At 33.5% G+C, this 20,820-nt stretch overlaps 1 protein-coding gene across 3 annotated transcripts; it reads left to right on the top strand.

The window, feature by feature from the left end:
* The first annotated feature begins 16,824 nt into the window (after window positions 1-16,824).
* Window positions 16,825-20,501, top strand: LOC131053058 (U-box domain-containing protein 31). 3 transcript variants are annotated; one of them, XM_057987660.2, is made up of 3 exons: window positions 16,825-17,400; window positions 17,658-19,060; window positions 20,133-20,501. In XM_057987660.2, coding segments are annotated over exons 2-3 (1,371 nt in total). In that variant the 5' UTR covers window positions 16,825-17,400; window positions 17,658-17,691; the 3' UTR covers window positions 20,135-20,501. The 3 variants fall into 3 exon arrangements, with proteins under 3 accessions (XP_057843643.2, XP_057843641.2, XP_057843642.2); XM_057987658.2 differs by lacking the exon at window positions 20,133-20,501 and adding an exon at window positions 19,252-19,830; XM_057987659.2 differs by lacking the exon at window positions 20,133-20,501 and having other exon boundaries at window positions 16,829-17,400; window positions 17,658-19,830.
* Window positions 20,502-20,820: the final 319 nt, after the last annotated feature.

Here is a 20,820-nt window from a genome sequence, read left to right on the forward strand (position 1 = left end):
CTACCTGCGAGGGTTTGGTGGTGGGAGGGTTGTTGTTATCTTTTTAGGTTGATCCTCACTTCCAAATAACAAGGTTATGGTGCTTGGTTGTCTAGAGGTTGCACATGATGGGACTTGATCTTCCTTTGAGGGGATTCCTAATGCCTCTCTCATATTGTAAATTGTGTCCTCTTGTTCTACTTTTAAGGCTTTGGTTCCTACAATATAAAAAGAGTGTTGGATTTAATCAAAGGGTCTAGTAGAGAATCTCAAATGGTCAGCTCTTTTTAGAGCCAAACCTAAAGGCGAAAGTTTGTCGCCTTTCATTAGTGTTCATTTTGAGCTATCATCTAGTGAGTTCTTTTTTTCCATCCCTGATTTTTTCATAGAGAATAGCATCTCCCTAATGAAAATGTTGTTGGGTAAGTTTCTAGGCCCTCGTCCAAATATTGACTTGGCTAGATCTTTAGCTCTAAAATAGTGGAAAATTAAAGGATAGGCTGATGTCTCTACTACGACTAGAGGTTTCTTTTCTTTTTCATTATCTTGTGAAGAATATTTGATACCGGTTCTTTCTAGTGGTATGTGGCTTATTGGTAGATATACCCTTGCCCTTAGCAAAATGGGAACCAAGATTCAACATGGTTGATTATTCTTTTACCTTAGTTCCTATTTGGGTAGGCCTCCTCGGTCTCCCTATGAAATTTTGGGATGAAGAAGTATGTAAGGGTATCACCAATGGGTTTGGATGGCTTCTTTTCATTGATGAGATGACTAACTCAATAAAATATTTAATGTGTGCCCGCGTTTGTGTTAGTGTAGTACCCTCTTCAATCCTCCCCTCGAAGATTAAAATCAAATCCAAACTGGGTGTATGGAATCAAGTTGTGGAGTTTGAATCTATTCCTTTTACTTTCTTCTTATGGAAAAAGGTAAGAAATTGGGCAAAGAATTGTCTTGGCAAGACCTAAAAACTTTTTCAAAAGGTTTGGAAGGAGTAGTCTAGTATTATTAAGCTAAATAATGATATTAAGGATAATTGCTCGAGAAGATTCTCAGATTTCTAAGATCCCCTCGAGGGGGTCCTTCTGGAGAGGAAGATAGAGTGAATGTCGGGGAGAAGATACCTTGGTTACTAGAGATTTAAAGTACTTAGGTCTTAGTAAGTACGATTATTGTTTGGAAGAGAATGATATTCAAAAAATCATTTTTGTTAGTCCCACTGTAGAGGTTACTACTAAGGGAATTGTTGTGGGAATGATTCCTAGTTTTGAAGATTCTTTTGAAAGTATGATGATTGATAACACTATGGAAGTGAGGAGTGTAGCTTCTATAGATATTCCTAATGTTTCCCTTAATATATAAAAAGACATTTCCTAGGGTTCTTACCCAAAAGGAAATGGATATCATATCACAAAATTTAAGACTGAGAATGAGATGTCTTGGTTTCTTAAGGAAGGAGAACTAGCTCTAGATGATCTTGATGAAGCTCTCGTTGTCATGGTTAAGACAAGGAATAGGAAGAAGCCACATTTTCCAATAATATCTTAATAAGTAACCACAAGAAATAGATAAAGGTTGATTGTGGGTCCAAACATAAAGGGAAAGGTAGACTCTCTTCTCAACAAAGCAAGGTGAAGGAAAGTAAGCTAGAAATAGTAGAGGTGATTTAGAAGATGTTGTTTGAAATGTACTTTAAGAGAACACCTTAGAAGAATTCATGAAGATATTATCATAAAATACTTAAGGCTTTAACAACCCTTCTAGCATGATATTTTATCAATCTTTATTAGAGATCATAAACTTGATATCTTACTCATTTAAGAAACTAAAATGTAGAGTAAAAAAATAGAGAAGATCAAGAACTTTTTCTTCAAGGATTGTGGTTTTCATATTGATAATGCAAATGACATTTCAGGGGGTATAGCTACTCTCCAAAATCTAAGTTTTGATAAAGATATAGATTTATATGGATATTCCAATCATGTTACCACTCATTTTTAACATTTGAGAGATGATACTTCATGGATTTTATCAAATATCTATGCTCTCAATTATAAGAATTCCATAAAAAGACCTTGGAATAAGTTGAGTACTTTTAAGGATTCTCATTAAAAAATTTGTTGTTTGGTTATGGGGGATTTCAATACTACCCTTAACGATGATGAGAAATAGTGGGGGTCCTAAGACCCCATGTACAACAAATATGATCTCATGGATTCAATAAGTGAAAAAGGTTTGTTCAACATTAATCTCCAAGGTGTCTCCTTTACCTAGTCCAATCGACATGTGGGGAAGGACCTTATTTGAGATAAACTTGATCGGGCTCTCATCATTGTGGATTGATTGAATTCTTATTCTTTCTCTCTATCGACTCTTACTAGATTAGGTTCTGTTCATTTCCCCATCTCCCTCTTTGCTATTAAAATTTTCGGCAGAAAAAAGATTTCATTTCATATTTGAAAAGATGTGGTTCAGACATCCTAACCTCAAAGGCATAATCCATAAATGGTGGAATGTGAGGATTGAGGGTTCTACTATGTTTAGAGTAGCCAGAAAGTCAACCTTTGTCAAAAGAAATGTTTTGAAATGGAATAAAGCTTCTTTTGGTCAAATCTTTAATGAAAAAGATTCTATCGAGAGTGAATTGGACTCGATCCAGAAGAGCATCTAATCCATTAGGTCTAATTTGTTGATCCAATCCAAGGAGAATGATATACTAACTTTTCATGCATAAATTACTACTAAAGAAGAGGATTTATGGAAGCAACATTCAAGGCCAGTTTGTCTACAAAGTGGTGATATGAACATGATGTTTTTTTATCTTTTTACTCTTAAGCATTGTGTTGATAACTGCATTAAATATATTCCAAGAAATGGTGCTATCATTGGCAATGAAAAATATATTATGTTAGCTTTAATTGATTTCTTCTCTAATATGCTTTTGGTTGATGAGGATATTGACCCTATTTGTGAAGAGTGGTTCCTTAGCGTCATTCCTAACATTTTGTTGAAGGAGAGAAGCAAATTTATTGATAGTATACCTTCTAAGGAGGAGGTCAGAAGGGTTATTTTATCTTTTGGAGGGAATAAGTCTTTGAGCCCATATGGTTTTCCCTTGTTCTTCTTTCAATCCTTTTGGGAGATTATGGTGAATGATGTTTATGATGCTACAAAGGAGTTTTTTGGTAGTAAACAATTTCTCAAAGAACTAAACTCTACCTTCATTGTTTTGATTCCTAGAGTTATTGGTGCCAACACTTTTGGTGATTTTATACCTATAATTTTAAGCAACTCGATTTACAAAATATTCTCTAAAGTGTTAGCTATGAGATTGCATATGGTTCTTCCCGACACTATCTCTATTCAACAAAGTGGCTTTGTCCCAAGGAGGCATATTCTTGATTCTATCCTCTCTATGCATGAGAATATCCATTCTCTAAGAATCAATAAAAAATATATCTTCTTACTCAAACTTGATCTTATGAAAGCCTATGTTCGAGTTAATTGATAATTCCTTGTTATAGTTTTGAAAGCCTTTGGTTTTGGAAGGAAATTTTGGTAGATTATATGTTAGCTTCTCTCCACTCCCAAGTTTTCAATTCTTATAAATGGTTCTCCACTTGGATTTTTTAGCAAATCTATAAGAATGAGATAAGGAGACCCCATTTATCCTTTCCTCTTTATCATTATGGTTGAAGCCTTGGGGATATTTTTGCAAATATATATTAATGATAGCTCTTTGAAAGGGCTTTGTCCATCCTCTAACAATTAGGTGTGTTCTCATCAACAATTTATTTATGATACTATTCTTATGGGTGAAACATCTATGGTTGAAGCCAAAAGTCTCAAGTCTATTCTTATTAACTATGAAGATGCTTCTAGTCAAAAGATTACTCTCCCTAAAATCACTATTTTCTTTTTAACACGCCTAAACCTAAACAAAAAGAATTGCAAGAATCTTGGACTTTAAGGTTGGATGCCTCCTTTCTACTTATCTTGGTCTCCCTCTTTTTGATAACAATGTTCCAGATTCTTTATGGCCAAGTATTATGGATAAATTTGAAACTAAACTTGTTGGTTGGAAAGGTGCATTGCTCAACCAAGTTGGAAAGGTTCAACTGATTAAGGAAACCATAAAAAATATAAGTATTTATGCCATGGGTCTTTTCAAGGTTCCTAGAAAGTTTATTGATAAGATAGAGTACATTAAAAAAAAATTATATGGATAGGGATTGAGGAGTGTAAACATTTGCATCTAGTTTTTTGGGATAAGATTTTTAAACTGAAGAAGATGGGAGACCTTAGCATAAATTTTTTTAGAGATTTCAACCATGCCTTGTTAGCCAAAAAAAATTTGGAGACTAATAATGAGTGGACTAAGATTATGTTCGATAAATACTTGGCTGAATTACAAAATTTTAAGGCTATTTTCAATGCTTAGAATCTTCCCTCTAGATCAGCCCTTTGGAATGACATTTTGAAATCCCAATTTATCATTTCTAAAGGTCTCAAGTGGATCATTAAGGACATAAGGTGTATAGAATTTTAGGAGGATTTGTGGTTTGGTAATGGCTCACTTAAGAATGAACCTTGGCCACTTTCTCATATAGATGCTTTTATTAGAAATTTTGGTTGTTGTTTGGCAGATTATATTCAAAATGGCAATTAGAAAAAAAATGATTTATATCATCCCTAGGCATGTTGATCTTCAGTGGGCTCTCTTTATGATGCATATCTAAGTTTCCCTTCAATGTGCCACAAGATGGTTTGGAATTTTATTATTAGTGGGAAGTTTTTTGTGTCTTCTACCTTTAGTCTACTTTTGGATCATAACTCCCCTCCTCCTTTCTAGGCATCTTTATTGAATTCAAAGTTTCTCCCTAAGGTGAATATTTTCATGTGGCCACTTTCTCAAAACAAAGTGCTCACCTTGAATGACCTCTACAAAAGGGAATTTGGTATGCCTAACAGATGCACCCTTTGTGAAAAGGATCTAGAAAACATTTTACATTTGTTGTTGGGTTGTAGCTTTGTTAAGAAAGTTTGGGGTCATATTCTCTCTCTTTCGAATGTAAATTTGGTATCTCCCAACTTTATCAATGAGCTTTGGTCCCAATGGACTACCCCTTAAAATATCTCCCAAGGTAGGCATCCAAAATCATTACCCAACTTATATGAGACAAACCAACAATATTCAAGACTCTCCACTACTTATTATCACACACAAGTTAAGATATTTTCTAAATAGAGCTTCATAAGTACAACCACTAACTCCATCTATACTTCATGAATATTAATAACAACTAATGTTAAGGTTTTGTAGATTCTAAATTGTAGGATAATTTTCAATTCCACACTAGGAATCTAAGGACACTTTGTAAGAGTGTTGGAGATAAATGAATAATATATGTGATTGTAAATAGAATGACACCTTTTTATTGATACCAAGGATAAAAAATTTACATGGTGAAAGTAGATAAAAACAACAAAAATGTAAAATAAAGACACATTAATTGTTTATAAACATTCATTAGAGCTCAAATAGAAGTATTCAAATTATCATCATTAAGTGGGGGTGTTTTCGGATATGTCACACAAATAAAGAGAAAATGAACCAAGAGGCATGGGTAGATTATCTAGAGCATGTCAGAGTAGGAATTAGATGGCATTGAATAATTCATTACACAAACTAACCATGTAGCTACCCAATTCAATAGCATGTTCTTGGAATGCAACCTTGAATTCCTTGCTCTTGATGTGTTGCAATCTTGCTAGCATAGCATTATAGACATAGATGGTCAATACCTTAATCCTAACATTTTTTTTTGTATGTTAGTCTTTATATGCTAAGATACAAACATCACCTTATTGATGATGAGGTGAACATTATTTTGGTTAATGGATTATTGTCACCAATTTATGATAGTGTGTATTTAAACAATTATAATCCATTTGTTGATTTATGTGCTCATGAGAAAAAATTGGACTTGAAAATTTCTGCTTCAAATGTACTTAAATATGGTTCCTCACATGTGCCTTCCATGTCTTCCTACCCTTTAAAATTAACCAAAACCTAAATAATTTCAAAATGGTAATGATAGGAAAAAGAATTATCCTAACACTCATTATGTGGCTAATGCTTCTAATGCTCTTACATTCAACCCCCAAAATTTTAGATTGGTTATAAAATTGAATGAGACCTTAGATAAATGCTTCAATTTTTATGTTCATTGGATTAAACTTCCTTCAATTTTTCCCATAAGATACTTCTAGAGGATTTATTAGGGGTTATGATTAGAGTGTATTTTGTCTTTATTATAGAGTTAATTGGAATGTTATATAATGTTGTATGGGTACAAAGCATAAGGTATGGTATTTGATTAATAATATATGATGGGGGAATTAATTCAAGGGCTTTCATAGCCAAAATTTGAATATTGATATAAATATCTTACCCTCTGATGAACACGCTAAAAATGTTCAGTTGCATGAGAATAGTCATGAGGTATATGAGTACATGGATATTTATGAGAATAATGAGCATCATAATGAGATGCATGAGTATGAGGGTGATGATTTTGTTTAGGTTCACACTTACATGAAGAAAATTTTATTGGTATGATTAATTTGAGAGATCTTTTTTCTTCTCATGTTTCACCATTGATTTCAATTTATGATGAGGAGATTCATCATAACAACTATTTGGTCCATTACATGTGTTTTTGGTAGAGTATGTGGTTATTTATGTGATTATATTCTTGTTGATCTTGTAAATTACATAATGTATGCATTAAATAGTTTTACATAATCATCATCTTTGTTAGTGCACTTATGCACATGCAATATTTTCTTTAAACATGATTAATTTTATTCTTATTTATATTGTGGTTTACATTATTTTATCTAATTAGAGGCGAGCCCTAAGAAGTTACCTATTTTGGGTCATATCATTCTTACCTTAGGTTTTTTATTTCAATTATTATACCTCAACTTTAGACATTAAGAGTGATTCCTTTTATGATACATTAGTGTGTAAGTTATGTTCACAATGGTAGAGTACTCAAAGTTAAAGGAAATCATATGAGTTAGTATCAAAATTGATTCTTCATTACATAGACACATATATACCCCTAAGGAACTACCATATGTTCACTTAGATTGAATTTTTAGTGTCATAAAATTGTGACCCTAGCAATTTTTGACTGCATTAGGGTCCTCAAGCACGTGAGATCGAATCCTCTAGCCTGTTCGGAGACCGAAGATTGCTCAACCCTCAGAATCAACTTCTTCCTTGGCCTCCGCATCACCCTGTCTGCACTCTGCCCTGGAGAAAGGGATAGGAAAGGGGCATGGAACCCCTGTCCCCCCTAGGATAGGGGCATGGTGCTTTTGTCCTCCCAGGATATGGGTGTGGTGCCCTTGTCCCTTCCCTATTTTGGGGTAAGACCTTTCCTAGAGCACGCATTGTGGGTTGTGAGCGAGAAACTTCCCTGATGTCGCCCAGTGACAAAAAACAAATCCATTAACATGTATTTAAGAGGAATTTGTCCTCTCATTTGCATAAGTGGGAGTTGGTCAAGTTGCATAAGTAATCGAGAATTCAAGAGCATTCAAGCATTCTTTTCCAGCATTGAGCATTCTTAAGTCTCCCTTCAAGGCTAGGTGTTGCATTCAAGTCAAGGATTCAACCATTGAAGAGGAGATTGATTCCAACATTTAATTCCACACAAGTATTGCTACCACAACCTCCCTTGAGGTGATTTACAATTCAGTCTTTCATTTACATCTACTTGCAAGTACTTTCTTTCATTACTTGGTTAATTCCAAAACTGGGGTTTGACCTAAAGGCAAACCCCCAATCCCAACCCATTTTCCTCTCTTTTCTGTGTGTAGGTTGCAGGTGCGCAACTATACTTTTGGATTTGGTATCCATTTGCAGAGGTGGAAAAACCCTTCTCGTTTTGCGGATTGTTTTGGAGGACCATGTACATTCCCGCCATGGTCCGAGCAACTTTTCCTCAAATTCACAAGACGAATTCGTCTTGACATATTGCTGCCAGATCCAGGTGCACAAATTCATCCCATATTCTGATCTTAAGTTATAATTAATTTTTTGTCACTTTTGCACTACATAATTCAATCAATTCCTTTCCATTTCAAATAGGAAGAGGGGATTAGCTTATCATTCCCATTTCACTCAAACTTCTATCTTCTTCTTTGAAGGTTGAATCTAGTGAATTCTCCTCTCCTCTTCCAATGTAATTAGGTGAAAAGTGTTTGAAGGGAAATACGTAGTGAAACTCTCATCTCTCCTTGGAGGGAAAGGGTAGTTTTCCTCTTGATCTCTCATTCGCACATTTTGAACCACATTACAAAATCATGAATTTTATCATATACATTTATATAAAGAAAGAAGAACAAATCTAAATAAATATATATAGAAGCATGGGTCTACAATGGAACACATATATAATTAATATTTTATTCATACCTTAAGTCATTTCAAGATAACACAAATACATTACTAGAAGCTCCTCAAGTGTCACATCATCCACTTCCTAAGAATCAAGGTTCTGATACATGTAAGGCTCTCTATGGTGCAAGAGATGTATGAATCCCACATCTTCTAACAAAGAAATATTATTAAATTAAAGCTTAAATTATAAATTCTATAATTATCTTGACATGGTACTTTGACTATATTTTTATCAAAGAAGGATTCACATGCTAAATAGGTGTCAAATCTCTACATGGAGTTGCCTTGAAGCAAACATGAACAATGAATGAAGAAAGAAAATTCACAGTTTTCTCCTTTTTGATTGTTTATCTTAAGAATACTACATGCAAAATGATGCAAAATTTCTTCTACATAATGTTGAGATAGATGTTCACCATTATTGTGAATATTGTGATTTATTGGGAGTATTATTCTTACATTTATTGATGAGAATTTTCATCTTTGAGATTTCTTGATAAATTGAATTAATTTATTTTATATATACATTTTTTACTTCTATATTATATTATTTTTCATGTTCTTAGTTATACTATAGATCATGCAAATACACACTTGGGTAAATGCACACAGTAGTGACACAAAAAAGGGTGTCTTAAGATGCCACTTTCTTTTTGAAATCAACATAGTCTAACCTTCGACGATAAGTTAAATATAGTTACACTCAAAATTTGAAGATGCAACAAGAACAAGAGTTGTAGTGCTCTCAATCTACTTTCTAAACTACTATTTTTTTTAAAAATAGACGTTAAGGGTTTCAAAAAGAAGGGCCACACAAAGTGGTCCTATTTTTATCAGAAAAACATAACATAACATCTATTGTCATCCCCTTAAAATGAACTTTTTTTAGAGTTTCAAAAATCGCTCCAGTGAGAGATTAGCTAAAACCATGTAGTTTATGCCTATTTTTAGGCTAAATTTTTAATGAATATATGATTTTTAACTAATTTTCGAAGTGGACACATCCTGAAAAACATAAATTTGATCGTGCTCCCCCCTAAATTTTTGAAAATCAATTTTTTTTTCAAGATGTGTAGAATGGAATCTAGTCTATAAAAATGTAATTTATTTCAAAATTTGACGAACAAGTAAAAATCTACACCCAAAATAGCACATGTTGATTTTTGACAAAAAATAAGCACACTAGTACCAAAATAAATTAAAGATGAAAACCTTCACATAATCAAAATGTGGTTTTTTTTTATGGTTTGACAGCTAAGAAAGAGCTTAACATCATTGTGTTATTTTTGTAAATGTGCAATGAAACATGTGCAAACCTTATGGAGAGCACTACCAAAAATGTGTGAAATTTTTTTACCTTTTTAAAAAAATGTCTTTGGCATGATATTGTCATCCAACCCTTTGGGATGCCAAGGGAAATCCAACCCAAAGGGTTGGAATTTTTCAATGCAAAATATTTGGTGTGCTCACCAAATATTTTGAATTGACTAAGCCAAAGGCTTGGTTATTTTGAGCCATTTGGTGATTGTGAAATACTCATTTCAAGACAAAAACAACAAGTTGCATCTTAATTGTGTCACATCTTTATGAACTTACCCATTCAATGGTACATTTTAACACAAACAAATTTGAACATGTGTTATTTAGTTCACAACACTTCTTGATTGTTTCGTCTATTTATAAATTATCTTGTATTTTTTCTATGGTTTTAGGATGAAACAAAATATAATGTGATTAAAAAACACTTTCATCATGTTGACCAAAAACATATATCTAATAAGTTTATATGTGACATTTTTTTTAAGTCTTTTTATTGTGCTCCATCATGTCATGTTATTTCCTTTTGACTTTAGCAAGGTTATAATTAGGCCATGTTTGTTGTGAGATTCATATACCTTATATATTCTCATTTCACCTTCTATATTATGTGTATCAAGAAAGGCATCCCAACCAAGTTGCATCCTATTGTTAAGAACACAAAATTTGCAATTTTCAAGTTATAAAATATAAAATCTCAATTTTTCGTCTTTAAAGGTCTTTTTGGTCCTAAAAACATTTTTGGATAAGCTATAATTGATTCTTGGATGCTTGTGATGTGGACTACTTCATTCTCTAAAATTTTAAAAATGATATCAATCAACTTATTGGATCAAAATTTGTGGCCTCCAAAATTCAAGCCTCCTTGTGGTTGATATAATATAAATCTTCTTTCCACATGACATCACATTAAGGCTTGTCAAAGTATAACGAATATTATGGTAGGAATTTTTACCTTATAAATGACACTCATTTGAAGATAATTGGTTGTGGAAGATTCTTGATGCAATTCTTTGATAGATGTGTGAAGGAGATCAATGGTATATTATATATCCTTGGTTTGGCATTAAACCTACTTTCAATTAGTAAGCTTAATAAATTGTAGGCGTGTAAGTATGTTATCTAGTGGTGGTCATAAGGTGGTGTGATGATCTTATGGTTCTTTCTAATCTTGTTCGTATGGACATTCTATTTTAGTTGGATGCATGCATAATTTAGAATAATAGTTCCTTTATTTTCATGGTGAAGATATCTGTAGATTATACACTCTCACCATCAGAAGCAACAATAAATATGAGCATTGCATCTACTTTTTATGGACATAATGTGTAATGTAAAGGAAAATCTTGCTTCAAAGACCAAGTTACCTCTACAAAATATAATGTTATGGAACCAAATAATGGGTCAAATAGGTGAGATAAAAAATAAAATATTATAGAGGGTTTGAATAATTATGCTCTTGAGTTTTATTTTTATGAATATTTTATATATGAAAAAGAAAACCACATTTAAATTTACTCAAGTTCTCACATTTTTGGGGTGTTGGATTTAATTCATTACGATTTTTTGGTCTTATTTATACTATATTGATTTTAAAATATTTATGCTATATATCTTCATAAATGATTGGTCTAAAAGAATATGGGTGGATTTTCGTATAACTAAACCTAAAGTCTTCATTCTCTTTAAAAATTTTAAGGTTCTTATAGAGCATCAAACTCATGGAAATTAAGGTCTTAAGAACTGATAAAGGCTATGAGTTTTGTTAAGTGTATTTTGATAGATTATGTAAGGAACATGAGATAGAGAGATGAGAAAACTTCATATACCTCTTAGTAGAATGGAGTTGTAGAGAGGATGAACAAGACATTTATGTAGAGGGTTAGGGGTATGCTTAATGGAGCCAACTTGGAACATAAGTCCTAGATAGAAGTAGTTTGTACAACTTGTTACTTGATTAACATGCTTTCAACATCAATTCTTATGGATAAGACTCCTATAGAAGCTTAGTCAAACAAAAATCCCTCATTATAACATCTTTGTATTTTTATTTGCAAGGCATATGCTTCTGTGCATAAGGAGCGGTAGGTTGTTCACCATTATTCGTAAAATGGTAATTTTTTTGGGAGAATATTATTTCTAGACATATGTGGATGAGAATTTGTATCTTTTAATTTTATTGATCTATTTATTTGATGTATAGTTTTTTACTTCTATGTTATATTATTTTTTGCTCTTATCTTGTAGATCATGTAAATGAACATTTAGTAGTATATTTTGACACAAGTGAGCTTGAACATATGTTATGATTTACAACACTTCTTGATTATGTTGTGTATATTACATTATGTTATATTTTCTCTATGTATTTGGGATGATACAAAGTATAGAGCGATTGTCAACTGCTCCCATCATGTTGACCAAAAGCATAGTTGTTTTACTTTGGTTTTTTATTAGGCCTTTTGTTGGAGCCTTGTTTATTGCAAAAATCTTATATCTCTCATTTTCCCTTTTCATGTTCAATGTTATATTTTCTTAGAAAAGGCGTCTCAACCTTGCATCCTAATGTTAATAATATATATATTTTTATAATATTTAAGTTATATAGAACAATTTTTATTGCACTATACAGACTATTTTTTGCCTTGAAAATATTTTAAAATAAGATAATATCAATTCTCGAATTTCTATGATATAAACCTCTTCAATATATACAATTTGTAAAAAATGGCCCCAGTCAACTTCCTAGATCAAATTTTATGAATTTAAGAAATTGGGTCTACCACAATGGAAACATAAGAATATCTACAAGCTATAAGAGGGGTTTATACTTGTTGAACAACTTATAAAACATCAAAAGAATTTTTTGAATAGAGATAATAGATCAAAATAGACCACCCAAGTTGGTAGTAGATTATGATGAGCTTATAGTTGGTAGAAGGGATATGTTATTTTTAGCTTAGGGACTCATTTTAAATTTGGGTGTTGTACTTTTAACTAAGGGTTCACATGGCTTCTTAAATAGAATTTTATGATTTTATGTATCACTTCTTCTATTGAGATGGAGGTTTTGATAGTGAGTTATGTCAAATTGTTATTCCACCAAAATTACCCCAAATAACTTATTGGCAATACTCCTATAAAGGCATGAACTTTACAAGTGTATTGGAACTTTTGATTATTAAATATTACACTAAGTTTATATTGAGTATGGGGTTTTCTAAAAAGGTTTTCCCCATGTAATCATTATGTTGTGGTATATTATTTTAGTGGTGTATTTTTCTTGCAATTGCAATGATTTAATTTATTTGCACATAGCTTCTCTCATAGATTAGTGAGGAAGTATATTTTGTATCTCGTTTCATATCTTTCATACGATGTATCTTCCCACTTGGGGGAATAACCTTTTATTTCATTTATCTTATTTTACTTTGATGATGTTACATTCTTTCATGAGATTACATATTTATACTGATCTTATATTGATCAAAATTTCACTTATTTTAACTATGCCTATATATTATAATAATATGTTTATACACATGTATGATAATCATGTTTCCATCTTATGCTCGTGCATATTATGATGATTACACTTTATCAATACTTATCATGGTGACATCTTACATTTATCAACACTTATATATTTCTTATCTAAATTCATGAATTTGCACTTGTATATGGCCCTTATTGGGGAAATTGTTGGGGACACCTTATTTTCTCTCTTTATGTATGCTTTCATGATCACATCTTATTATCTTGCTACATGTTTGTCACATGGCATATCTATCTCGCATATTACATGCTTGGTTATCTTTTCAAGGATAATATGTTTGCCTCCTCTCGTCCAATTCCTTGCATCCCTTGTATGCAACCAATGAAAGAGGCACATATTATCACACATATTCCTTGATATTTGTGATTGTAGTGAAAACTCTATGATTTATAGTCTTTAGGTCCACACATATTCATACCATCATACTTTATATTTCATGCTTACTTTGATGGCTACCATTGTGCTTGACAAATATGAGCCTTCTCCTTTTTGCATTTATTTTTTAATCATTGACATTTTAAAGCAGTTTTTTAATCTATATATTTTAAATTTTTATGAGATGCCAAATATAAAAAATTTCTATTGTAGATTTAAAGATGGTTTATGCATTTCAAGGAGCCAACATGAATAAACATCAATATTTATTCCTTTATGAGATGCTAAACATGTAAATTTACATTTATAGATTTTGATATAGAGTGTTCATTTCAAGGGCCAAGAATGAATCAACATCCATATTGAGTGTTTGAATACAATACTTTCATGTTGTCTACTTCTTTCAATTTGAATGTATGCATCTTTTTAATAGTTTGCATGGAATTTTAAGTCAAAGTGGATCATGAAAAATATAATGGTGAAATGTGCACAATTGAATTTTTTACCATTCATTTTGGGCTCACTTTGATTAAGTTATCCCTAATGCAACGATATTGTACAAGTGACATGCTTTTGCATAAAGTCAATAAATGACTTAAACATAACTTAATTCAATAAGCACACATTCCTAGGAATTGGTATTGAGCCCAGACTCATCCATTCACATACCCTCGTCAAGGCTATCCAAAAATAGTCCTAGAATTTTAAATTGAAATTGGTCTCAAGCTAACTTCCTTTCTTACTAATTGTTACTTATTAACATGAGTGTGGAACATTCAAATTTGTACACTAGGGCGTTGTATAAAATGACACACCTAATTTTATTTCATCTACCTAAGATCCATTCAAGCATTACATAATATTACTATTCAAACATATAGGCATCATCAACTTACATTAACATTCGTACTTCATGATAGTTGAAACCATCTTGCATGGTAGCTTGCTATCTTTGATTGTTGTTCTTAGACCATTAAATGAGATTGTTTTTGGATTGCCAAAAGGAGAAGATCAAGTCATTTAGGAAAATCCTAAAGGTGTTTTTGAGAACCACATATTTTTACAAATAAAGATCCCAAATAATGATATTACATTTCATAGTGTGCAATTCATTTTCTAGTGGATGCAAATCAAATTTCTAAAAAGCATCATTTTTATGAATACATAAATTAGCTATGTATGTAGAGTTTTCTCAAACTAAGATACTAGTTCATTCAATCATTTGTCACATTTCACTAACACCAAATTTTATCACAACAATATTTGGATCACAAAGTGGATATTTTCAATCAAAAGGCTTCAAAGCACACACAAAGTTAAGCCACAATCCCTATTTGCTATGTTAAAAAGTGTGCTTATATCTCAATTTTCATCTTAACTAATAATTTTAGGGTATTTACTTATTGATGCTTGATTGTCTTTATTTACCTTAAGCATTTAATTTTAAAAACTATTTAGTTCTTTACATGTATCAATTTGAAAATTAATATTCTCCAAGTCATTTCTAATGATAAGCTCTATAAGGTTCTAATATGATATAACATTACAAATGGCACTCCTAAGAAAAAAGTTGATTAGAAAGACATTCATCCTCATCCTTCTTCTTTGATTCTTTCTCCATCCACAATATTGTCTATAGAACAAAAACATGATGTGCTATTGTATGAGGTAACATAAAGATTAAAAGAAGGAATATAATCTATAAAAAAATTAAGCGTGAAGAAAACTATATACAACATCAAACATAAATCTAAGAACAATTAACACATCAAATAGTCAAAAGTATCAAAATTATATTCAATAAATAAAAACACCAAGATAAATGCTATACTTGAAAATGCTAAATATACACTTTAATGTCCACACTTATACCATACACACTTTAATCTACTCCAAAATATATGAAGCATTAGTAATCCATAGCCTTACTTATCTCCACATTCCCCGAAATCAAAGTATGATAGACACTAATAGATCATAGCCTTACTTATAACCATGTTACCTTGTATGAGTTTCCCTTTAATCAATTTGAAAATTAAAATTCTCGAAGTCATTTCTAGTGATAAGCACCATAAGGTTCTAATATGATATAACATTACAAATGGCACTCTTAAGAAAAAAGTTGATTTGAAAGACATTCATCCTCATCCTTGTTATTTGATTCTTTCTCTATCCACAATCTTGTTTATAGAACAAAAACATGATGTGCTATTGTATGAAGTAACATAAAGGTTATAAATGGGAATATAATCTATAAAAGTTTGAAGTGTGAACAATATTATTTACAACATCAAATATAAATCTAAAGACAATTAACAATCAAATAGTAGAAGTGTCGACATTATACTTAATAAAGAAAATACTAAATATACACTCTTTTTTTTTTGTGACTCAGGGTATCCTTGCGACCTAGCCCACCACCCAGCTTGCCTTGCCTTGATCTTACTTACTGCCAAATTGGGGCTAGGAAAGGGTGAGCTGAAATGAGACTAATCCCCTAGAGATGCACACAATCACCCGCAAACCCGAGACTAAATATATACTTTTAATGTCCACACTTGAACATACCATAAGAACACTTTAGTCTAATCCAAAATAAATGATACATTAGTAATCTATAGCCTTACTTATCTCCACATTCCCCATAATCAAAGTACAATAGACACTAGTAGACCAAAACCTTGATCCAAGCAAATTCAAACATATTCTAATAGAAATTTTTTTGCACTACCTAGGGAGAGAGCATGCAAACATTAGCAAACCAATCCATTCAAAGTGTGTTGGAGACCACACCATTGGTCATGTGGTGGGTTCGTACACTTTAACTAATCTAGGGAATAATAGCCAAACACGTGCATGGCCAAGGTTTTAATCTTAGCTCATTAATTGCCTAAGGGTTTTAACCTTGTTGTGGCAATTCTCAGTTCTTTTTGTTGGGTGGAATTTTCAAGGTGATTAAATCAAATCAAATATAATATGAAAGTTTGACTAGACAGGACAGTCTTTAGTCTAAACAAGGAAAGAAGTAATCTCAAGGGGAAAGGAAAGGAATGGGCTACATCACTACACGTGTGGCGCGCACACCAACACTTCTGACCCACAACGTACTTATTTCCTCTTCTACGTCAAGACCATCGGTCAATTGACGTGAATCGGTTACCGGACAAAGCAGATGAGGTGAGGTCTATTCACGGTAATTCACGTAGTAACGTAAAAGCCATCATTATTGGGGTTGGGGGAAGAATCCGGCATTGACGACGGTGACGGGGAATTTGCCGTCAATAAGGATTGGACAAGGCAGGGCAAGTGGTTGAGGGAAGGGGAAAGAATGTGGGGTTTGCTTGTTTATATTGAATGTTGTGATATTTAGTACAACACCTGCACTGTGGGGTGTCGCTGTTGCTTTCAGAGATCTTGATGTGGGGGAGTGTATACACATTGCGTATATACCTAGTGGAGGAAAGGGAAGGGGAAGGGGAAGGGGAATGGAATTGATGCTTTTGTTTCTTTTTGTTTGATGGTGGGTAGTGCTGGGGGCGCTGAAGCTTGTGGGCTTGTGGGTCCTGAATGCTGTGATGAGACGATGATGATGGAATACTTTTGACTGGAATGCAATGGAGTACATTGGAATGAACCAATTTCTATAAAACTGACGCTTCAATCCCACTCACAGATGCCCATTTGGGAGCTCCAGGTTCTTTTTCTTTGTTCCTTGATGTTAATGGTTCTTTTTTGTTGTCATATGCAAGATTGTTATTATTGGCTTGGATTGATTGATTGCTTGATTGGATGCTTTGGATGACACTGGTGGAAGAATGCCCAAATGCCCAAATGCCCATTTCGTTGATTGCTGTCTGTGGTGGCTTCTTTGTTTTTGAGGTCTGAAGTTTTGAGGGTTTGTGTTTTTTTTGGTTTCTGTCAAATGACGGCAATATTTTCTGGGCGTTGCAGGGGATTGATTTGTGAGGGCATTTAGGTTTTAGGAATGAGCTCCATCAAATGGGTGTCTGTTAGAGCTAGCATTGCGGAAACGCTTAGTTTGCATAATAGGTCCCCTGTTGTTGCATCTCAGATGCCATCTTTTAAGATATCAGGCTGGGAAAAGGAAGGAGAGGAGGAAAAGAAGATTGGTTTTACGGATTTGGGTTGTGATCAGAAAGTACAAGAAAAGAAAGATGGTGCTTCATTGAAGCAAATGATTGAAGAGCTGGATTGCTCTGATGTGCCTTCTGTGTTTATTTGTCCTATTTCTCTGGAACCTATGCAGGATCCTGTTACGCTGTGTACTGGTCAGACCTATGAGAGATCCAATATCTTGAGATGGTTTTCAATAGGGCAATACATTTGCCCCACAACAATGCAAGAGCTCTGGGACGTTTCCCTCACTCCCAATAGGACCTTGTTTCATCTTATCTATAAGTGGTTTTCACACAGATTTTTGCTGCAAAAGAAGCAGGCGGAAAATGTTCAAGGGAGAGTTAAAGAGCTTCTGGAGAAGCTTGAGAAGGCTAAAGGGCAACCAAGAATTAAGGCTCTTTGTGCTCTCAGGCAGATATGCCAAACGGAGGAATCAGCCAGGAGAACGGTACTGGATGGAGCAGGGGTGGCACTATTATCATCTCTGTTGGGTCCGTTCACTTCACATGCAGTTGGGGCTGAATGCATTGGTATTCTTGTGAATCTGCCATTGGATTCTGAAAGCAAAATTAGTCTCGCAGAACCTGCTAAAATCTCCCTCATGGTAGACCTTCTTCATGAGGGCACCATAGAGACAAAGATAAATTCTGTCAAGCTCATAGAAACTCTGATGGATATAGAAGATTTGAGGTCTGAAAATGTTTCAAGTTTTAGGCTTTTGTTTGGTCTGTTGAGGCTTCTAAAGGACAAAAGATATCCAAAAGGTATGGCAGCTGGGCTTGGTTTATTAAACATTATTTGTTCTTGCAAGCAAGTGAGGAATCAAGTAGTCAGCATTGGATTAGTTGTACACTTGGTTGAGCTTCTCCCTTGTGCAACTACCAGCTGTTTAGAAACTGCTCTGGCCATTCTGGACGTTCTTTCTACCACTCCGGAAGGGAGGGCTGCTCTAAAGGATTGTTCTTCTACCATCCCCAATATAGTTCGGATTTTGATGCGAGTTTCTGAAGACTGTACACAACATGCCCTTTCAATTTTGTGGACGGTATGTAAATTGGCACCTGAAGAGTGTACTTCAACTGCGGTAGAGGCAGGGATTGCACCCAAATTGCTTCTTGTTATACAAAGTAGTTGCAACCCTGTTGTAAAACAAAGATCTGCAGAACTACTGAAGCTTTGTAGTCTGAATTACACGGCCACAATCTTCATCTCTAAATGTAAGCTCACTCGAACAATTCAATAGATTTTATGCATGGAAGTGCATGGGTTATGCTTACTATGGGGAGTTTAAATGCCTTATACTTTAGAAGAATGAAAGGTTTGGCTTTAAGCCGTTCTTCCAGTGCAGCCCATTCTGCTGTTATCAACCTAGTCATTCGATTATCTGCTGTATGTCTTCTGCATGCAGATACTAAATATACAAATACGGAGGAAATGTCTGAGGTTCGAAATAATTGGGCTTCTGCGTGGCCTTACAAAATCAATTGTACTGGTTTTTTCCCCTGCCACACAGTTCGCATGGACAACGGGTTCCTTCCGGCTTCAGAACTATGTACATGAAGAGCAAAATGTTGTTCCAGAGCAACTTCTTTTATTAATATTTGGTTGCAATTGTCTTTTGCCTTTGCCAATGCCTTTGCCTTGGCAACTTGCTCATACTCATTGGAGCTGTATGATCTTTTCCGGTTTGAACTGGTGTGAGTAATGTAATTTTCCTCTGTAAAAAGAAAGAAACTGTATACGGTCATGCATGATAGTGATGGGAACATCATACATGTTGAAGCAATATTAATTCATATGCTGCACCCTGGACAGTTTTGCTTCTATCATATACAGAGCTTATGATTTTGTTAAGGTTGGATCACTCGTGGTATATTGTTTTCTCATGGATCTGCTTCTTGTAGATTTATAAAGATAATCTATTGAAAAGTGTTTATCAATCACACTAACTTTGTGTGCATTCTATAGAATTTGTTGGTTGCAAGCATTTATTGGGTTTTCTATTCTACTACTTAATCGAGAGTATTTGATGCCAACCTTTTTGCAAAGGAGTACATAGTATTTGCCTGTTGTCTTTCTGTTGATTTTGGAGTAACTCTCAAGTGGGAATGTGCACATATTTACAAGATTGATCAGTTCCAGTGAGTGGATGGTCCTGTGATTGCGACCTTACTGCATGGAACTGTTTTTAAAGAAAAAAAATTGAAAAATATTTCTTTTTTTTGTTTTTTGTCTAAATTAAATTTGTCGTTTACTTCAGATCTTTATCTATCCATCTGTATTTGGCAGGAATGCAATTTGTTGTACAGCAGATGGGAACTTTGTATGGTACCTTTAGTGTTTCTCCAACACAGAGATTGAACCGAATGGAATTCATCCTCAACAGGGATAAAGAGCAAAAATTGAATTTTCAAGATATGTGATCCTTACAGAATTCCCAGTTGGTGTATAATTAGTCAAATAGCATGGATGGCTCTTTCCAGTAATCCTAATCTATATTCATCCAATAATCTGAGATTAATTGTCAACTTTAATGGGATTCTGCATCCAATTTTATTGAGAAGCTTCTTAGAGATTGGATTAGACCTATAGAGATTTCACAACTCATCATGACTGTTGGATCGTTTGATACCATAACCTTGGAGGACGTTTCTGAATATTTTCATGATATGATAATTCTGTCTCTTACGTTTCTAACTGTTCAAATATTGCCAGAGAATTTTCTTGTCAGTTGCAATACAAGTTTTCTTCCTCTAAAATTTAGTAAATTTTTTCAATAGTAAAATTCAAGTTGTTCAATATTGGCCAAATTTTTTCTGTCAGTCATCTTCTGTTGCTTTTAATTTGTTTTCTTTCTCTAGAAGCATGTGGATGATATCATCATTAAATGACAAACGAAAAATTACAATCTGCATAAAAACAACCCATGCTCAGCCAAAACTATCTTCCTCAATCTGATAACACTATTTGTCAATGT

Source organism: Cryptomeria japonica, chromosome 9 (genome assembly GCF_030272615.1).
Source record: "Cryptomeria japonica chromosome 9, Sugi_1.0, whole genome shotgun sequence".
NCBI lineage: Eukaryota > Viridiplantae > Streptophyta > Pinopsida > Cupressales > Cupressaceae > Cryptomeria > Cryptomeria japonica.

Bases quoted from the DNA above. Each gene is read 5' to 3' on its own strand.
- LOC131053058 (XM_057987658.2), top strand. From the start codon at position 17,692: ATGAGCTCCATCAAATGGGTGTCTGTTAGAGCTAGCATTGCGGAAACG. The intron at 19,061-19,251 runs GTAAGCTCACTC...TTCTGCATGCAG, and splicing joins CACAATCTTCATCTCTAAAT to ATACTAAATATACAAATACG.